General features: G+C 33.4%; 1 protein-coding gene across 1 annotated transcript in view; it reads right to left on the bottom strand.

Annotated features, from left to right (window-relative positions):
* Positions 1–13,200: 13,200 nt before the first annotated feature.
* viaf (viral IAP-associated factor) overlaps positions 13,201–20,696 on the bottom strand; it is a 49,629-nt gene continuing 42,133 nt past the window's right edge. Inside the window, exon 7 of the mRNA XM_035372656.2 lies at positions 13,201–13,385. Within this exon, the coding sequence (XP_035228547.1) occupies positions 13,261–13,385 (125 nt within the window). The 3' untranslated portion in view covers positions 13,201–13,260. The remainder of the gene's footprint in view (positions 13,386–20,696) is intronic.

The following is a 20,696-nucleotide window of genomic DNA, read 5'->3' on the forward strand; positions in this document are numbered from 1 at the left end:
TAGAAAATTCCGGTACATTCGGCATTCTTTTCCTCTCACTCAAATACTACACACGTTTGAATTTCTATCAAGATCTTAATAATTTGCATTCTCGTTCTGCTTGGTTAGTTCATATTCGTGTTTATTATGATCATTATGCTTATATTATGAGCATATATATGTTTATTCTCCCATCAATAAAATTCCGAGTTCCATACTTAAGGACCCCATTCCGGATATGAATTCCTGGGGTATTTATAGGATTCCTTGCCAGTGTGGTTTAATTTACATTGGCCAAACTAAGAGAGCATTAAAATTTCGCGTCAAGGAACATGAGGCATATGTTAGAAAAAAGGAAACACAAAAAAGGTCTTCTGTTGCGCAACATTGTTGGTCCGAAAATCACACTTTCAATTTTTCTGCTGCCAAAATTATTCAAAAAACATCTTCCATTGGAGAACTGGATTTTCTAGAGGCATTTCACATTCATTAAAATCTTTCTGTTCTAGTTAACGATCCTAATTCCAATCCAAATTTGCCTTCGGCCTTTAAAGAAATTATGTTTTAGTTCTGGTTTCACCAACAGATGGCGCCACTTGCTTATTCTTGTCCAGGCTTTCTTATCTTATCTAATCATTCTTTCCTATCTTATTCATTTGGGGTTTTGCAGCTGAGGATGGTGGTTCGGTAAAACCATCGAAACTAGTCCTGCGGAAATTTCTTTGTCTTCTGAATTAGTATTTATTCGGCGTGTTATTGAGTCTTAATTATAAAAGCCCCAAACAGGCTTACTTTTTGCTTTCTTTTTTGCACGGGGTGTGGCCGACATTTTGTGATTGCATGAGTTTCGGTAAGTACTTTTTTGCAATTTTCACGTTATGTTTATGTTTTGTATATTTGGATATTGTGCTTTGCTTGTATGATTTCATGCATTTTGCTTACAAACGTTTTGTTTTCTATTCATTTCAGTGAGGGATTTTTCTGCTGTTTTGTGTGTGCTTTATTATTGCTTAGTTAATTTAGTTTGATTTTCTGCATTGTTTATCATGCCCTCATCCGTTAATCGTTTCACTAAATTACGTCTGAAACGGCAAAAATTCCTGAATCATATTGACTTTTTACTTAAATGTAAATGTAAAAAATTGATCCCCAATTTTATTCAAATCAAATCTAATCAAAAAGCTTCGAGTCGCGTTTCAAGAATTCTGTTAAATTGCAAGCTTGCCTTACTTCGGTCCGTCATAAGGGATACACGCCAACAATTGTCCAAAATTGAACATGAACTGTATAAGCTTCATCTGAAACTCGCTAAATCATATCCAAAATTCACTGTCCTTGAACAAAAGTCTTGGTTTAGAACAAGGAGGTTAGAATAGACTAACCTCCTTGGTTTAGAACGGAGAATGCAGTTAACCGTCGTAAAAACACCCTTGCAGTTAAATTCGAAAAACTCCTTTTACAGTCTTCCAGTTCAAGTAGTTCAAAAAATCTTCCCATTGTAAACATCAAGCCAACAGTTAATATTTCTAATGTTAGTCTTTCAGAAGAACAAGAGAGAATTCTAAAATATAATTTTAACTTCTCACAAACCTGTAAACCCTCGATTCCAAAGATTTTGGCTCCTATCGAAAAAGCTTTCAAGTTCAGTAAAGTTTCAGATTCACAGAAAGAAATGATTAGGCATCTTATCGCTCATAATGTGAAATTCAATAATAAACCTTTGGAACCAAATCTAACTGCGAGAGAAAGAGCTATAATGCGCGAAATTCATTCTAACCCGGATATTATCATTTCAAAGGCCGACAAAGGTGGCCAGATAGTCGTCATGGATAAGAACACTTACATCGATGGTGTCACTAAACTCTTAAACGAAGGACCATATAATCCGATCCCTAAAGATCCTTCACCTTCCGACTTGTCAAAAATAAAAACTGCGATCAAATCTTCGCAAATCATTTCAAGCAACTTAAAACATTCGCTTATCTCATCTGTTGCGAATTGTGCCAGATTATATGCTCTTCCCAAAATTCATAAAAGTGGTATTCCTTTCCGCCCTATTGTATCAAATTTAGGTACTGCCTCGTATCCATTAGCTAAATATTTGGTTTCTAGATTTTCCACTCTCTTAGACAATAACATTCACACCATAAAAAATTCAACAGAGTTTGTAAAAAAGGTTAAAAACATTTCTAGTAATTTACTCATGCTTTCTTTTGATGTAAAATCATTATTCACCAATGTCCCGGTGAAGGGTGCATTAAGATGTCTAGAATCCAGACTTCGCGAATTTCATTTCTCTTACATCGAAATTGATGAGCTAATTTCTCTCACTCAACTCTGTTTGAAACAAACACATTTTGTTTTCCAAAATAAATATTACAAGCAAACTGAGGGATTAGCCATGGGAAGCTCCCTCAGTCCCATCCTGGCTGATATCTACATGCATTATTATGAATCAAAATTGTTTGAAACTTTAAACTTCCCGGCATGGTTCCGCTACGTAGACGATACTTTTACCCTGTTTGAAGGTAATAAAGATGATTTAAATAAAGTTCTTTCAACAATGAATTCTATTGATCCTGCTATTCAGTTCCCTTTTGAACTTGAGACTTGCAATTCTCTTCCGTTTCTCGACATTCTGGTCACACGTAACACATCCAACTTCAGTACTACAGTTTACCGTAAACCTTCATCGTTTTGTCTTCCACCGCACTTTAAATCATGTCATCCGACTAAACAAAAGTTAGCTTCATTTTATTCCTATGTTTTCTGTGCTCTTCAAGTTTGCTCCTCCAAACTAGCTCTTGATGGAGAACTAAATTATTTAAAAGCAATAGCTATTGACACGGGCTTTTCACCCAACATTAATTAATCAAGCAGTTAAAAAATTCTCATCTCAACACACTAAAAGGCACACTCTTGTTTTAGGAGATTATAAAAATTCTGTTTTCATTCCCTTCTTTCCATCAATTAGCTATAAGTTGCACATATTTTGCAGAAATTTAACTTTCGGATTGTTTATTCTCCCATCAATAAAATTCCGAGTTCCATACTTAAGGACCCCATTCCGGATATGAATTCCTGGGGTATTTATAGGATTCCTTGCCAGTGTGGTTTAATTTACATTGGCCAAACTAAGAGAGCATTAAAATTTCGCGTCAAGGAACATGAGGCATATGTTAGAAAAAAGGAAACACAGAAGTCTTCTGTTGCGCAACATTGTTGGTCCGAAAATCACACTTTAAATTTTTCTGCTGCCAAAATTATTCAAAAAACATCTTCCATTGGGGAACTGGATTTTCTAGAGGCATTTCGCATTCATAAAAATCTTTCTGTTCTAGTTAACGATCCTAATTCCAATCCAAATTTGCCTTCGGCCTTTAAAAAATTAAATTATTTTGTTTTAGTTCTGGTTTCACCAACAGATGGCACCACTTGCTTATTCTTGTCCAGGCTTTCTTATCTTATCTAATCATTCTTTCCTATCTTGTTCATTTGCGGTTTGGCAGCTGAGGATGGTGGTTCGGTAAAACCATCGAAACTAGTCCTGTGGAAATTTTGTAAATATAACGCTGATTTTTGTTGTTTGTCTTCTGAATTAGTATGTATATGAATGTTTATAATAAAATAAGTGCAGTAAACTTCCAAAAATGGTTGTGTTTTAACACAGATTAGCTTTCTAAGGAATAATATTCGGAATGGATTAAATAAAGGTAAAGTAATCGAATAGTCAAAATAATTTAATTTTTTTTGGCCAATACATTATACAGTACGAAGTTTGGGAGGTTCTCACCTTTCTCCGAAAAATCTCGAATATTGAAACTGTTACAGTTGACTGCGAAACAAGCAACAGACCTTTTTTTCTTTTTCTTTTTTGTCTTTTTCCAATCTGGATTGAATAGGACTAAAAGTCTACCAACCCAAGCGAAGAATGATTCTATTCCGGAAATTTACCGCCGTCTGTTGAAAATTAGAATGAAAAACACCCCAGTTATTTTGTTTTGTATTCTCCCAATGCCAGCAGCTGTTGATTCCGATTGCATAATATCACGTAGGGAAGAATTACGGCACACGTATTGCGCAATAACGTTTGTGATATTTTGCAGAGATAATTAATTTTGATGTTCTGTCCGAGATTTGTTTATGAACACTTAAAAGAGTTTTACTGTGCTTGCTAAGCAGAATATTTTTCAGTTCCATTGGTTTATTTTTATATGATGCACATATCGAAATGTGAAAAGCATTTATTTAGCGGAAAAATCTAAAGAGCGGCTACAGTCACCCCCCCCCCCTCTGCTCCTCTTTTTCAAGTTACGCTCGAATGTCCGAATATTCGCCAATTTCCAAGTATGCGGGTTAGTTAAGCTTTTACTGTTAAAGGATGACTGCATGAAGCAAATTTCTGTCTTCTGATTTCAGAAATGTTCCTCTTTTTTACTTAAATTACTTTGCTTGCAATATCTGTTAAAGGAAAACTGATATACAATGAAAATTTAGAAAATGTTCAGAATTTAGATTTAAATTATTATATATCAATATGAGTGGAAAAATGAATTGTATTTATTATTAGGTTCCAAGCGAATACAATAAATGTGCCTTATTATTATTTATTTTAAACTGAAATCTATTTTAAACTGAAATTTCATCATTAAATGTTTATAGTTTAGTTCTGCATAGTTTTTTTCCTCTCACTGTAAACTAGTTCTGTAAATTGAACTGTTATTTAAAATTAAAATTAAAAAAAAAAAAAAAAAAAAAAAAAAAAAGTAATTATTTTCCATGGTTGAGGTAATGCTTATTCTCTCTTAATAAATACTGCGTTTCTCATATTTTAAATTGCAAGTCTACTTTTTAAGGTTATGCAGTTGTGTATAATGTAATTAGATAGGTGCTTATTTTTTTTCTTAAAATGTGCTTGAAAAGTGCTTATAGGTGCTTATTTTTTTAACTAAAATATGGCTATGAACCCTGTACTACTCGTGCCTATTAAAGAACATTTTCAATTTTGATGTTATTCCCATAGAAGCGAAAGTAGCATCACACACATAATTGCAGAAAGACGTCTGGCTAAGAAGAAAGCACAAGCAAAAGTGATGCATCAGTTCATAGAAAGAAGGGAGGGAGTCAGTTTTTAGTTTTGGTTTACAATTTGATGATTGGTCAAGAGGCATCTGCATTAAGGGTTACGTAAGATCGCATGATTAATTTTAATGATGCAGTTTAGACTAAAGCGCTATTTTTAGGACAGATAGATGAAGTTCCCAAATGAAATATAAAATAAAAGAGGTTTAGTGAATTAAATTTAGAAGTTTGCTTTCATATTTTTTATCTTACACATCCCCCCTTTCAAAAGAAAAAAGGCGAAGCAATAAAGAAGCCTTTTTGAGAGAAAAAGCATTAGAGTAGCAAAAATATGAGAAATATAATTTTCAAACATACAAAATATAAATTATAATACGTAAAATTTTGAGTTCAATAATAATTTTTAAAGTCCTATAAAGATTTGAGCCCAGTCTATAAAAAGTTCTTGTTTCAGGAACATTCACATCACAATTTTGATACTCCAGGGAAGGATTTCCAAAAATTTTTGCATACCAGATCACAATTATAAAAATTTTATATACCCATTAGTTATTACGAATGATCATAAATCTTAAAATTTACACTTTTCTTATTTTACACAAACTAGAAGACCCCACAGCGTTCTCCTAGTACACACATCCAGCTATTTGGGCAAATCCACTTTAACAGACTTATGTATTTAAATTTTCATGAGTGGTTAGTGAACTGTGCCATTACATTCCATTATATTAAAAAAAAATCACACCCCATTACAGGAAAAAATAAAAATTCTATACATATAATAAAAAAAGTGAGAGCCTTCAAAGTTTGTACAGTACAAAGTCCGTAATCCGGACTCATCGGGACTTCGGCGATTCCGGATTATAGATCATCAATTTAAATCTGGTAAGATGGCATGCAGGAATTATACAATTAAAAATATGAAACCGTAATTCGTGAAATAAAGAGCAATTATGAGCTAAAGGGTATCAAAATTTAAAAAAAAAAAAAAAAAAAAAAAAAAAAAAAAAAAAAAAAAGCTTAATATTTATTTGTTTACTTTATTAAACATTTCTTTCAATGTAAGTTGTTTAAGTTGCTTTGTTTTTTGTGCTAAACGTGCATGCGTAAACATTAATCGCGCATGCGTAAAGCATACAAAAAAAAGTTTGTGGCTTTGAGATACGGATTATAGATCATTCGGGATTACAGGCTTTGTACTGTATTATATTACATGACGAGGGTAAAAGGAACAATTATGCAGAGGTAAAATAGACCTCTGTTTCTGAACCAATACTCCCTCATGCTTCATATTTAACATACAATTATTGATAATTATAACATTCATTTACCATAATTAAAAAAAATTAATACTTTGTACTCATAATTAAATTCCGATATAAATTTTAATATGATTATTCAGTTTTCTTAAATCTGGTATTTGCATATTAATTTTAACAATATTTAATATTTTCCCATTTAATAATTATTTCATTTATATTTCATATAGACATCATTCTCAAAATAATTATAAAATTCTTAAAATTCAAATTTTTAAACATGTCTGTTACAAAATAATTCCCAAATTCTTAACATTAAATCAAAATTTTTGACAAAATTTATTTTCACTAATAACAACAAATTTAATAATCTTCCTTGAATAAAATCTTAGAAGACTTACATCTTAATTTGATATTTTCGTAACACAGTGCCAGATTTTTTTTTTTTTTTTTATATTCATCGAATTAAAATCATTTTGTAAGGAAACACCACACTTTCAGATTTCAAAAATATAACCAATTATTGAGCAAGTTCTTTTTAATGATGCACTTGGAGAGAAACTCAAAACACTTTTTATCACGACATCAAAACGCAAATTCAGAATATGGGCACTTAATTTTCTGGACAACTTTGAAGAATAAATTTAGAACTGAAGAAATTATTCTCACTTTAATACCACTTTTGATGATGCTGTAAATCATTTCCATACTTGTTGACACACTATATTTCGATGTTACAGTGACCTTAGCCTGATTAGGAATTCAGATGAAGAGTTTCCTTTTTTATATTATCCATTCGTTAAACGATGCGAGATTAAATGAAATAAACACCACTGGGAGTTCCATGCCTAGGGTTGAAAAGCGGCTGCGCCATTTTATTGTAAAGAAACTGTGGTTGGATGACACCCTTCTGTTATGAGGACAGGATTCAGGAATGTATGCATGTGTGTATGGATGTATGTGTTCATGTATGCATGTATATAAGTACACATATGTATACACACATACATTTTTTAATCTGATCCTGATAACACATGATTACCAAAAGATTTAATGACTAAACATATTAAACTCATTGTCTTAACTGAGTTATTGTTAGCTCATTGCAAATTCATAACCAATAGATCTAATGCTTTACTTTATAGCATAAAGGTGAGAAACTGTCCTGCCTGATGATTTCACAATAATGTCACCAAATTCATGCAAGTCAGGAACTGTACATTTAGATCTTCCTGGCATCTTGATGAAGGTTGTTTTCTTCACGGTAAAAGTAAATTTCATAAAGGTGCCGGACATCCCTTGCACTTTGGAGACCAATAGAAACTTGTAAAAAATGTGCCAGCATATTTAAACAAGTTCACCATGCCCTATCCACCTCTACTAGTTACCATTATTGTTTTGCAAACTCTGGAATTCATTTTCTAGAATATTATCAGAGTACATCTTTCACGTGGATATCAGCTATCTTAGTAAATCTTTACTCCTGCAATGCAACTTCTAATTTTGCCCTTCCCCCCAGTATAGAAATAATGCAAAAAAACATGAAGTCATTTATTAAAATAAAAATTTACAATATAAAATATTTTTGTATTCACATAAGGCTAATAACTTATTATAACATTAATCTTTAATAATTTTTTAATAAACAACTACATATATTTAAATAAAAATAATAAAGTAGAAGTATTTTTGAAAAATTTATTACATTATAAAGAAAAAAATAGAAAAGTAAATTAAGTTATAAAAAACCAATACAGCAACAGCATGTAAAAATAATTTTAAAATCCGATGGAAAATTGAATTTAGTGGGATATTTGCATTTGTTTCTTTCCTGAAAGTAATGGAATATTTAGATCAAGCTTCGTAACATGCAGCCTTAGTAGATCATCTAAATGAGCATCTTTAATTTGCACTCTTAAACTAGTTAAAATTTTTGTCATGAGAGAAAATGTTGACTCGCAGCAGTAACAACTTGCAAAGCTGGAAAGTAAACGCCATGCATGCTGTCATAGGTATGGAATATTCAACAGCATTTTTCTAGATTACTATGGGATCCTTTTTAGTGTGTCAGAAAGAGATATGAGGATACTATCTTCCTGCAACTCAAATAACTCTTTTTGTAATTTGTTCGAATAACTCGGTGAAATTATATCAATTTTTTCAAGTTTTAATTTTTTTAATAAAGCAACGAATCGTGTTTCACCACCGTCTGTGTAGACGCTGACTAGATTACTCACATTTAATTGAAATCGATGGCATAGTTCTCTGAAATATTCCAAAATATCAACTCAGCGAGTTCCACCAGTTAGTGTACCCATCACAAAAAAATTCTTTGCAACACTGAAAATCTCCAGTTGCAGTATGAATAAAATAACGTGCGCCGAGTCAATTTAATCAATGCTTTGAACTAAACAAGCAATTAAAAAAAAGACATCTTCATTTTGTATAATTATACGAAGTTGCTTTGTTACATTTTCAACTAATTTGTGTTGCCTAAAGAGGCAATTGTTATTTACAACTTTTTTCTGGATCTAACATCCCTAGTGTTTCAACAATACATTCTTTAAATATTTCTATGTCACTAAATGGCCTGCCTCCTTTTCCAAGTATATGTGCTATTTTCTAAACAACAGCATTAAAAGACACCTGTTGATGCTTGATGAGATTTACCTTCTAATTTGAAATATTTCCATTCTTTAAGAGTCAAATAGTGTTTATTTGCATTCCCTTTTTCAAAATAGTCAAACCTGTATTGCACGATAAACATACCATTTTCTCTTTCACAGAAGTAAAGATATAATCTAATTCCTACTCATAACACATTCCTAAATTATTTTATTTTCCTTATTTAATTTTCTTCTTTTACAATTTGATACGATTGAGAAAAAACGAATATCAAATAGCATCTTTAAGAAAGCGTATACTTACTAAAAATACAATAAAACCACGTATTAGTAAAACCTTAAAATAAGTAAAACAGAAACTAGATTTTCACAATGGCTGATAGCAATACGAGATGTGACTGTTAGAAGCACACACAAATAATTACAAATCACGAACTCCCCAACATACAGGGTAATGCTGAAGGGTGCGGAGTAGAAGGTTACTATTATATGCATGGCCTCTAGCAAATATGTCAACTTAATTATCTCTTTCTAAGTGCTAGAAAAGTAGGTACTGTCTCTCAGAACAGCCAACATCACAGTGTCTGGTGGATGGCAAAAGGGTTAGTGTATTCCCAATAGGGGTGAGCCATGGACAAAACTAAGAACTAAACAGAATTTCTATTGTTGGACACTGGCAAACTGAAAACTGCACCAGAATGGCAATAATTTCAGACTATGAAGGTCTGTATGCTAGAACTACAACAGTGCAGCATTTGAATTCATGTTATGCTCAATTGATGGCAGCACGTTATTTAATTCTAATAATTTTCAAATTTTAATCTATATAATTAAATATTAATTAATGCATACTTTTTATACATTGGTTTTTGATTTCCCATTTGCAGCTGTATTCTTTAAACTTTTTGTACCATCCTATTCAATATGGTGATTAACAGTGCATGGTGGCATAGCAATGGTCCTTGTCTGAAATCTCAGAGAAGCCAAGAATGTTTGTAGTTGTCCATGTCCCATTCTTATGAATGCAATATTGGTTTACTCCCTGCACTGCACCTGGGGCAATGTTCTAGATCAGCAATTCCCAATCATCTCTCGCTTGCAAATCACATAATAAGCAAATAAACATAGTGACAACACATATTGTAAACCAAAACATAATATTGTTAGTGTAGCATAATTATTTCGAATATCAGTAATGAAAAAATAAATGAATAAATTTATTGATTATTGATGAGATGTAGGACTATACTAGAACCCTAAGCATTCTTGCAAAAGTAAACATGTAGTTATTTTAAAGTGAATTAATATAGAACTTCATATATATAAATTTATAACAAAAATTAACCAATCTCAAAATTTTCAATACATTGGTGCTGTCAACAACATGTACAGGAAAAAGAAGAAAAAAGGCTATTTTTTTTTCTTCAGTTACTGCTGGTTCAAAATTCATCCAAAGCATCCTTGCTTTTCTAAGAGACTGTATTGTTTGAAAAGAGAATTCTGTTATTTTTTCGCATATGTTTCTCCAAACATGCATTAAACAGCTTCAGACTTCTAGCAAATGTATGGTTTTTCCACTTTCAATCGTATTTTCATTATGTGTTAATTAGCAATAGATAAGATTTTACATCAGGACCTTTATACAGTTCAGAAAAAAGTTTATTTAATTTTCATTTGTAATTGGGATGTTTAATGCAACAGGAATGAAGGTTTTATACAATCCATTTGACAAAACTTTTACACATAGAACAGAAAAAGGATTGGGGTTGTCTTCAATAGAATTCTTTTTTATTCTGTTTAGAATCTAGTCAGCTCATCTCTTCCCAAAGTAATACCTTCATCTTGGCTCATCTTGTTTTACAGAAATGCTTAGTATACATGTCAAATTCATTCATTAGTTATTATTCACGGTAGTTTTATTTCTGAGCAAAAAATTTACTTTTAACAACTTATTCATTTTTACTTTGACAAACCTTAACATTTAATGATCCTAAAAGACAAAAAGTAAAACATAACTCTACAAACACAAATTTGAATATAACTAAAGAAAGACAGATAACTGATCTTATGAACTACTCACTGTTAAAACTACTGGTTTTCAATTGTTTTATACTATTTTTTGCAAAAAAAGCAGGAAATGGGAAGGCTACATAGGACATGTAAGGAATTGAGCAATAGGTGACCAGGGCTAGTTATACCCAAGTACATTGCTTTTGTACAAATTTTGGTTGGTGACAATCATATTGCAATTCTCCATTATTTCTTTCTCTTTTATTCAATGACTTTCCTTTTAACCACTGACTGGATAGCTGGCATGCTATTTTGCTTCAAGGCATATTATGTCCAGCCAATGATGAATTAATTATCTACTAACTAGCCCAACCACAGCCCATATCAGGGTGGACAGGCACTACAATCAAGCATTTATCTCTGGGTATCAGAATTACAATAACAGTTTGCAAATGCTGTTCTGCAAATTATATGATCTTGAATCTATAGACACTGGAATTTTATAAATCTTAAAAATAGAATTTTACAGATATTTACAATGATATTTTAACAACTGCCAGAAGATAAAATTTGAAGCTGTTTTTTTACATACAAACTTTGAACAGAACTCAGAATTGCGATATTAGGCCTTAGTTATTATAGAATTGGTGTTTACAGTCATTAATGTTTATAGCCTTTTGAATTCTTAAATATTTCAATACATTTGCACACAGTCGTAGAAAGTTGGCTATAGAAGCACGACCAGCTACTTACAGAACTTCCAAACGCAACATTTGAATACGAACAATGTGGGATTTCCACTTTCGAGGTTACTACTACTACACACCGTGGTAGCTTTCTTCAACACCGTGTTGAAGCTGTTACAACTAATTAAAGTTATTATTTATGTATTTAATTAGCTGTATCACTTTATTTAGACCTCCATGACTGCCTGAGAGCAATTCACACCATTTTCATTCATTACTTTTTGATGGTTTTGACAGATGTAGCCTTGTCATCATGTGACAGTAGTGTAGGTAGTGGCAATGGCAAATTAAAATTTTCTGGACATTTTGTTTTTATTATTAATATTCATTATATTTTATCGTTTTCCAGCATTATTATTTTTTCTAAAGCAAATATCCAGTCATTGGAAACAAAACTTTGCTTTTTGAAATGAGATATGTATAAGATTCCCTCAAAATATAGAAAGTATTAAAAGAAAATAGCAACTGGTTAATGTTTTGTTTAACTTTATGATACCAGTACTTAACTTCTGACAATCAGTTTGATTTGTGAGATAGAATTATTTGTTACAACAAAAGATATTAAAAGCTTCCCTTATAATTTTTTTTGAAAAAACTTGCAAAAAACATCACATTTTTTTTATTTTATTATTAAATACAACGAAACAAAACAAATGAAAATATGTAGGTTTTAAGTTGAATTTTTAATTTTTTGAAGGTGCAAAAGCATTTAGTTTTAATATTAGTTTACTATTCCGAGCTATCTCGGGCAAACGAAAAAAGTTAGATATTAGTATTTGTATGATAGTTTTTGTAACAAAGGATAACACAAAGTGATATCTGACATTCTACACCGGTATCTGGTCTCTTTTTTACTGACTTACTGCTGGAATCTCTTTCATGGGAGCACAGAGTACACTGTCTTGTTGGATTTGATTTTTTTTTCAATTTTTTCCTACCTCTTTATAATCACTATTTGAAAAATCATCACTTTTGCTATCTTGCATCATTGCCATTATTTCATTTTTTTTTTCAACACATGTATTCTTTATACATTACTAATCCACAAGCCGAGGTATACTATACAATAGGGAAACATGTGACCAGTCCCTCCAAAAGAACCATGCAACCAACAAAATTTGGCAAACTGCCAATCAAAGCGGAATATTTCCTTAATTTCCTCCAGGTCAGTAAAACTGTGATAAAACAAATCGTACTAACAAATTCTGCTTCTCCCGAGTTTTCACAGGATAATAATTAACTGCAATATATAGAAACCCGAGATAATCAGGCATTCAGTAAAGGCCACCTTGCTTAAGTGAAAAGATAGAATTTTCCTGCAAAAATGGTTTGTATTTAACCTACAAATGTGAAAAGCCTCCTAAAACTCATACAGCCAATTCATTTTATTTAATAAACAGAAATAGAAAGACTACTTATATTTTATGCCTTTAACCACTTGGCCACTATTAAGCCTTGATTTGCAAAAAGTGCAAGTGTTCTAATTAATAAAAGAACAAGTTGAAACAACATAAATTTTATTAAAAATTTAAACATAATTTAAAAACATTTCTTTTTGTGCTACCAATCATCATTATCTGAATAACCTCTCAAGGAAGACAAAAGCACATCTTGAACTTTTTTCCTAGGATTACATTCCAGATCAGTCTTTAAAACACCAACTTCAGATAACATCCATTCAAACTCTGGAAAAACAAGCAAATATACATCATTTCAATAATATTTTCAATGAGAAATAAAGTACAAAAAAATGAAATTTTAGTAGTGCTAATTATAAAAATGATCTAAGTTAAAACTTACAACATGAATTACATAACAAATAATTTAAGGAATAATTATTTCCAATCTCGATTATAATTTTCTTTATTGATGCATCAAAGAATTAACAAATAATTTTTTTAATAAATAGTTTGTTAACAATAAATGCAGACTAATGTTTATAGTAAACATATATTAGTTTACAACAATACTAAAAACAAATAAAAATATTAATGTTAACAGAAAATAATGAATTAATCTCATAACCTTAATTGCAAAATGGCAAAAATATCAAAATAAAAGCAATTTTTAGTGATCCTTTTAAATTATAATTTCATATTTTACTATAAACTCCATTCAATTAATTTATTTTTGAATTAACATTTTCAAAGCTCATCTGTCTTTAATCATCAGTAATAGCATATGAACAGTAAATGTAATACTCTACATTCAGATAAAAAAAATTTTTTTCCGGGTTAGATCCAAATACTAGTGACAAATTTTACACTCATAAAATTAAATTTTTATTGAATGATACAAATTATACATAGATATTTCATATGTGAATTATGTTTAATGTTTTTCTTTTAAAAAAATCTATACCAGTGATTTTCAACCTTTTGACTAACGTGTACCATCTAAACAAAAATTGAAAACCTTTAGTACCACCACTACAAAGCACTACTACCACCACCAATCTTGAACAAAGTTCAGATCACATAAATTTATCAGTGTTAGAGAAAAACCTCAATCAGAACGTTGGGGTTTTAATTTTTGAATTTAATAGTTAAACACACTTTGCTTCTTTGCATACCACCTATTTTTCTCTTGTGTACCACTGGTTGAGAACCCCTGATCTATACTAATAAAATACAAAGATCTTAAATTTAAGTATTAAGGAAACTAATTTTTTAAATTAGTGATATTAATGGTATTTTACTTTTTCCCTTAACTCTTTAGCTGGAAATATGCCATATGCGAGATTACTGCATTTAAATATATACCGGATATTCCAAAATGAACTAGCCCAGGGCCAGCATCACAGCTGGTGCAACCACTGCAGCTGCAGTGGGCAGCAAAATTTAGAGAAGACTTGCATGGTAGAACCTAGGAATAGGAGAGATTGCACCAGAAGGTGAAAAAGCTAGTGACATTTTTGACTACCCCTCAATGTTATCACTTTATCTAATCATTGATATTATTGCTTCCCTTTCTTCCAACTTAATTGCAGCACCTTTGCATTCTTTGTATTTAAAAAAAATCATCAAATGCAGTCTGCTAGATGAACATGTTTATTTACGTAGCTTTTTTCTTTTAAAACATCTACAGTGATATCCAAGCAAGTATGCTATGGTGATAAAGACTTCAAAGAAAGAATTTTGCAGTGACTCGATAAAGCGAAGAATTACATTGTTGTGTACAAATGGATTTGTAATAGATTGAATGCATACAGAACTAATGATAACTTTATAAAATTTATTTTAGCACAAAAGGAACATTTTACAGTTCTGGAACTTTGCACAAAAATACTCTTACAGTTCTTTTCAGTATAACAAAGTACAATCAGTAGTTACACTTGAAACTACTAAGAATGTTAAACACAGTGCAATGCAAAGTGCATCTAAAAGGGGAAGCTTGCATGGAGATCTCTCAATGGTGAACTAAAACAACTCAAAAACTTATGCTCTCTCTGCTCTTATATAGTTTTCCACCTGCAACTGAGAAACATCTAGTACCTCCCACTTCTCGAAACTACTGGAAGGCATATGAGGCTCGATACCATTACAATTACATATCTAGATTAATAATAATTATTCAACAACAAACACCATTTACAATTATACATGAACCAGACCAAAATGTCGCCAAGTTGGCCAACTTTTGGCGATTTCTCGTGAAATTTGGCAACAAAAATTAGAAGCTAAAATCGTCATCAGCTTGCTTACACCTCACCAGTTTAGCAAGATAGCCATTTACTCAATTTTAAATGGAATTGGCCCTATGTTCTTACTTTTCCGGCAAAGCTTTGCCTTTTTAGATTTTCATGTGACAATATACAAAAAATACTATAATTTAACTAAAATTATTTACATATGTACAAAATTCATAACAATATCAATGATTTTGATAGCATTTCAGAAGATATATTCATAAATTCTGAATATGAAAGGGATTAATCTTTGTCAGAAAAAATCTGATGACACACACACACACACAAAAGTATGCATTCAGAAGAAATCAAGTCACAGTAATGAAACTCGGCAGGAATGTAGTCTTGCAAGAGAGATGTAAATGATTTAAATTTCGACGGCAATGATACAAGGGTAAGCGCGCTATGCGCATATGGGGTGCGTAGCTGAGAGAGTTTAAAAGTGTGACTGCTTATGCTGTAGGGCTATTCAAACGAATGGTATTCAACAATGGACGATATTGTGACTAGAGATGCCTCTGAGATATAACCGGCGGCAGTACAAACAGTTGTTGAACTTTGAGAAGGGCCTCACAAAAGCATGTTGGTCGAACAGGCGTACAACTGCCATCTCGGTCGAGCAATATGGTAGTTGCTCCATGTTGACGACAATGAATCACGAAAGGGATAGTCTACTGTTGTGGAGAGAACACAAAAGGCAACTGGTGGTATCAAGGGAAACCATTTGGAGATGACTGGTCAACAATGGTATATGCTGCTGACATCCATTAAGACGCTTACCACTGATTCCACATCATAGGCTGTGCCGACTGGATTTATGCCGAACTCGGGCAAACTGGAGTGTGACCGACTGGAGGCATGTGTTCTTCAGTGATGAATCCAAATTAATCACAGTGCTGATGAACAACGCGCATGCGTGTGGAGGCAGCCAGACCAGCAGCATGTGCCCATTACACAAAGATATGACATACTCCGTGGCCTGCGAGGTTACCAGACCTCTTGCCAATACAGCACATTTGAGACATGCTTGGAAGGCAACTGCAGCCATCACAGAATACTGGTGAATTAATTGCCCAGTTGCAAAGATTATTGCATGATCTTCTGCAGGGGGTAATAGGTGACCTACTTGATTAGATGCCATACCGTGTTTCAGCTTGTATAGCTGCTAGAGATGGCTATACTACTACTTACTCATTTTTAATCTTTTTCATGCCATAACTTCTTAATAAAATGATCCTTTTTTCTGAATTTGTAATCATTTGTTTATGTCCTAATACACTACATACATGTTAAGTTTCGTGATAGTAGTTAGTTTCCTTCTGGGTGCATATATTTTTTGTGACAGAGTGTATATCTAGGGAAAAACTGGTATCAGTGGTCTATTTTAAAATTTCAACTTTTGTCATGAACAAGAAAACACAGTATATTCATGAAAGTGCCAGTTTTATGAGAGAAAGCTCAAAATTTTTGGGAAAAAGCAGATCCACTCTCCAACTGGCAATTATTTCTCACTACTGATATTTTACTATATATTGTGAAATGGATCAAATATAAATTAAATAAAATGTCTGAAAAATATAAAATGCAAAGCAGTAATATGAAATATACTAAATTTGATTGAAATTAAAAATCCCCCCCCTAAAAAATTCATGTAGGTATTCAGCAGTGGCGTAGCGAGGGGGGGCATGATGTCCCGGGCGCCGCTCGTAGAGGGGCGCCAAATGGTCTCCAAACAAGATTTTCTGGAAAATTTCAGTTTTTATTTTGATTGATTTCTGGAAAATATATTTAAAATTAATAACTATTGTAATATAATTAATTATTTATTTTCTTGATTTGTCTGATAAAATGTTTGCAGTACATGAACCAAAATGTTCTTTCGGACCACTTTATTTCTCCAAATTAGAGATTTATTTGCTTAAAGGAAATGCACGTATATCTCCCGCTTTTTATTTTAAAACGATATAAACCTTGTCCCGAATTTCTCAAACATATCCAGCTTCCAAAATCCGATTCCATAATCTGGAAATGACATTTTGGAAAAATCCTGCTCTTCCGCTACAATGGATTGTGTTTGACTCTCCTGTAAACGACTGATGGCCTTCCTGGCTACCGATTCAACTAAGTCATCTTGCTGAGACATCGTATATTCACTGCTACGACCCATTCAACACATGTCAGTTGTTTTTAATCTCATATTACAAAAGGAATACTGGAGGTCGCCCCTTACTCCTCATCTAAAACGCATAGTTTTCGACGTCGCTGACTAAATTTTCATAATCCCAACTTTGTAAACGTTATACGAGGGCTATCCAGAAAGTAGATTACGTTTTGGAATAAAAAAATAAACAAAGTATAGGAAACAAATTTTATTATACACAGATGAAAGCCACACTCAAATACTACTTTTCTACATAGTCACCATACAAATTAAGGCATTTATCGTAGCGATGTACGAGCTTGGAAATTCCTTCGTCGAAAAATTCGGCCGCCTGCGCCTTCAACCACTTCGTTACCTCTTCTTGCCTTCCATCTTGCACAAAACTTGTGGTAACCAAGCTTTTCGCTGATGATTTCGTGCAACAAACTTCGCGAAATTTGTGGAAAACTCAAAGAAAGTTCCGTTATTGTGAAATTTCGATTTTCACGGACTTTAGCATCGACTTTTTCGAGAAGTTCGGCGGTCACTATGCTGGGTCTCCCACTTCGATCTTCGTCGTGAACATTGGTTCGGCCATTTTGAAATCTTATGACCCACTGACGCACTCCACCTTCAGTGATAATGTTGTCCCCATACACTTCACGAAGCTGCCGATAGATTTCTATCGGTTTACAGTTTTTTGCAGTCAGAAACCTTATTACTGAGCGCACCTCGCAGCTCGCGGGATTTTCAATTAACGCAGACATTTCAAACCGTCACAGTATCTGAACGGAGCACAGCACGAACCTCTCACTAGCACGGCTAGATGCAGACTGAGCTGCGCAACGCTCTGACCCCAAGATGGCCGCGCTAGCCCCGCCCCTAGCGGACACAGACGGAAACGTAATCTACTTCCTGGATGGCCCTCGTAATTTTACTTTATAATCTCCTCTATTTCTGAATGTGACTGCATGACGTTACTCTGCAGTAGGAAAGATAGGGAACATAAAACTCCACTACAGATCTATAGAGAAAATGTTTTTCCAAACCTAAGAGTCACACTTCAAATACTACTTACTATTTAATTATCAAATGCTAACTATGAATGTTCGTTCAGCAAACTAAAATACATTTTCACATATTTACAATCAACGATGGGACAAGATCCCCTAAGTGTGAAAAGAGACAAATTTGAAAGGATCGACTTTGATGAAGTAAATGATAAATTTGCTTCATCCAAGGTAAGAAAAATGTATACATAGTAATTAATTGTATTCATGTATTATACTATTATTAATAAATATAAGTGCTCGACCAAGTCGAGGTGCACGTGATTGAAGCAAAATGAGGGCAAATTAAAATTTTTAAATTGGCTGGTGGTGTGTCTTACAATTTTAGATCTTTGGCACTCCAAGCACGAGAAACGTTGCTGTCTCATTTTCCTCGAAGCCTTGATGCCAGGATGTGACACACAATGTAACTGGCTAAAAATGGCATGGCGAAACCCGGAGGAAACATAAGTTCGAAATCTTGAATCCTGAACATCACAATAAAGTGATTTTCCAGGTGACAGCTGCATAGGCTACAAGTTGAGATTGGTGAAAGATTTGCTTTTCAAGAGGATTTGTAGTTCTGAATCTCGGTGTTGTTCATCCGCAAGGGTAGCAAAGTTTATTGGCGAAGGAACGGCTAGTTCATCAATACGAGAAAAGGTGTCTGCAACAATATTCTGCGAACCCTATGAAAATTGCCCTCTGAAGTCTAGGTGTCTCATTTGAAGAGGAGAAGCTTTATCCAAATGCTGTTGAAAAGCATAGGTCAAGGGTTTGTGATCTGTGAAGTTCATGAAAACGCGTCCCTCTAGCATATGTCGAAAATATTTGACAGCTTCATAAATTCCTAATAATTCGCGATCGTAAGTGCTGTATCTGGTTTGTGCTGGTGAGAGTTTTTTAGAAAAATATAAAGGTGGTCTCCATAGTTCTTGATCTTTCTATTGTAAAACTGCTCCTATATCTGTTGTTCATGCGTTAACGTGTAGAAACATTAGGTTATTTTTTGGAAGCAGAAGAGATGAAAAATATGAAACGCCTTCGCCGGGAATCGAACCGCGGACCTCTGGAGTACCGGCCCAGCGTGCAGAACCACTACACCACGAAGGCATGCTAGGAAAGCAGGAGAATATATACTCTCCTTTTTAAAGGGCAACTGGAGTTTTTAGGGGACCCAATCGCGAAATACTGGGTGTGGAGAATCCTCAACCAACATCCCTTTTAGTTTGTGCACCACTGTAGAGAAATAATGATATTTGGAAGCAAGAGAGGTTGAAACATTAGCAATTGTCTTCGCCAGGAATTGAACCGCGGACCTCTGGAGTACCGGCCCAGCGTGCAGAATCACTACACCACGAAGGCACGCTAGGAAAGGGGGAGAAATACCTTATAAACGTAGAGTGATAATGGTTTAGGTGCGGAAGGATACAGCAAATTCGTTGCCGAAATTAAACCATTTTTGCCTTTTTGGAACGCTTCGCTAGATTCTGTGGTCCAGGTTATAACACGTTTATCGTTTTTCTTGCTTCCAACCAAAAAAAGAATTTAGAGGTGCTTGTATGGTTGCTGCTAAGCGTATATCATCTGGAACTGCACACCTTTTTGCTTGGAAGCTAGCAGGATGGCCTTTCCTTTTTCGAGGAATATCTGCCTATTAATTGATGAGCTAATGCTATACGGAATGCTAGCTGGTCTAAATTTCTGTTTCTCTTGTTTACTTGCCACAGTATAAAACTATTTACGATGCCAAGATCAATAAGAAAATCAAAAATACGATGCCACCATTCTACAAATCTTCCTCCTATTTGGTATCTTTCTTTTCTTTGATCGAAGCAATCAACCCCTCCCATGATATCGTTATATACGGCAACAGCTTTAGGGCAAGGTACTTCTATTTTAGTACCATCCTTTTGTGTACGATTTACAGATGTAATAATCGCTGAATTGTGTGCAGTAGTCAACAATGTAACAGCCTTTTTGTCCATCCACTTTATTGCAGCAACACCTTCCTTAGTTAGGAACATTGATACTCCTCTTTGTAATTTGATAATAGCCTTCAGCATTGGTGGAAGATCCTTCTTTTGCAGCCTCACAGTCCCCACAGATAAAAGACCAC

Source organism: Stegodyphus dumicola, chromosome 7 (assembly GCF_044657685.1).
Source record: "Stegodyphus dumicola isolate Sdum_Otavi_A_Nest chromosome 7, ASM4465768v1".
Lineage (NCBI taxonomy): Eukaryota > Metazoa > Arthropoda > Arachnida > Araneae > Eresidae > Stegodyphus > Stegodyphus dumicola.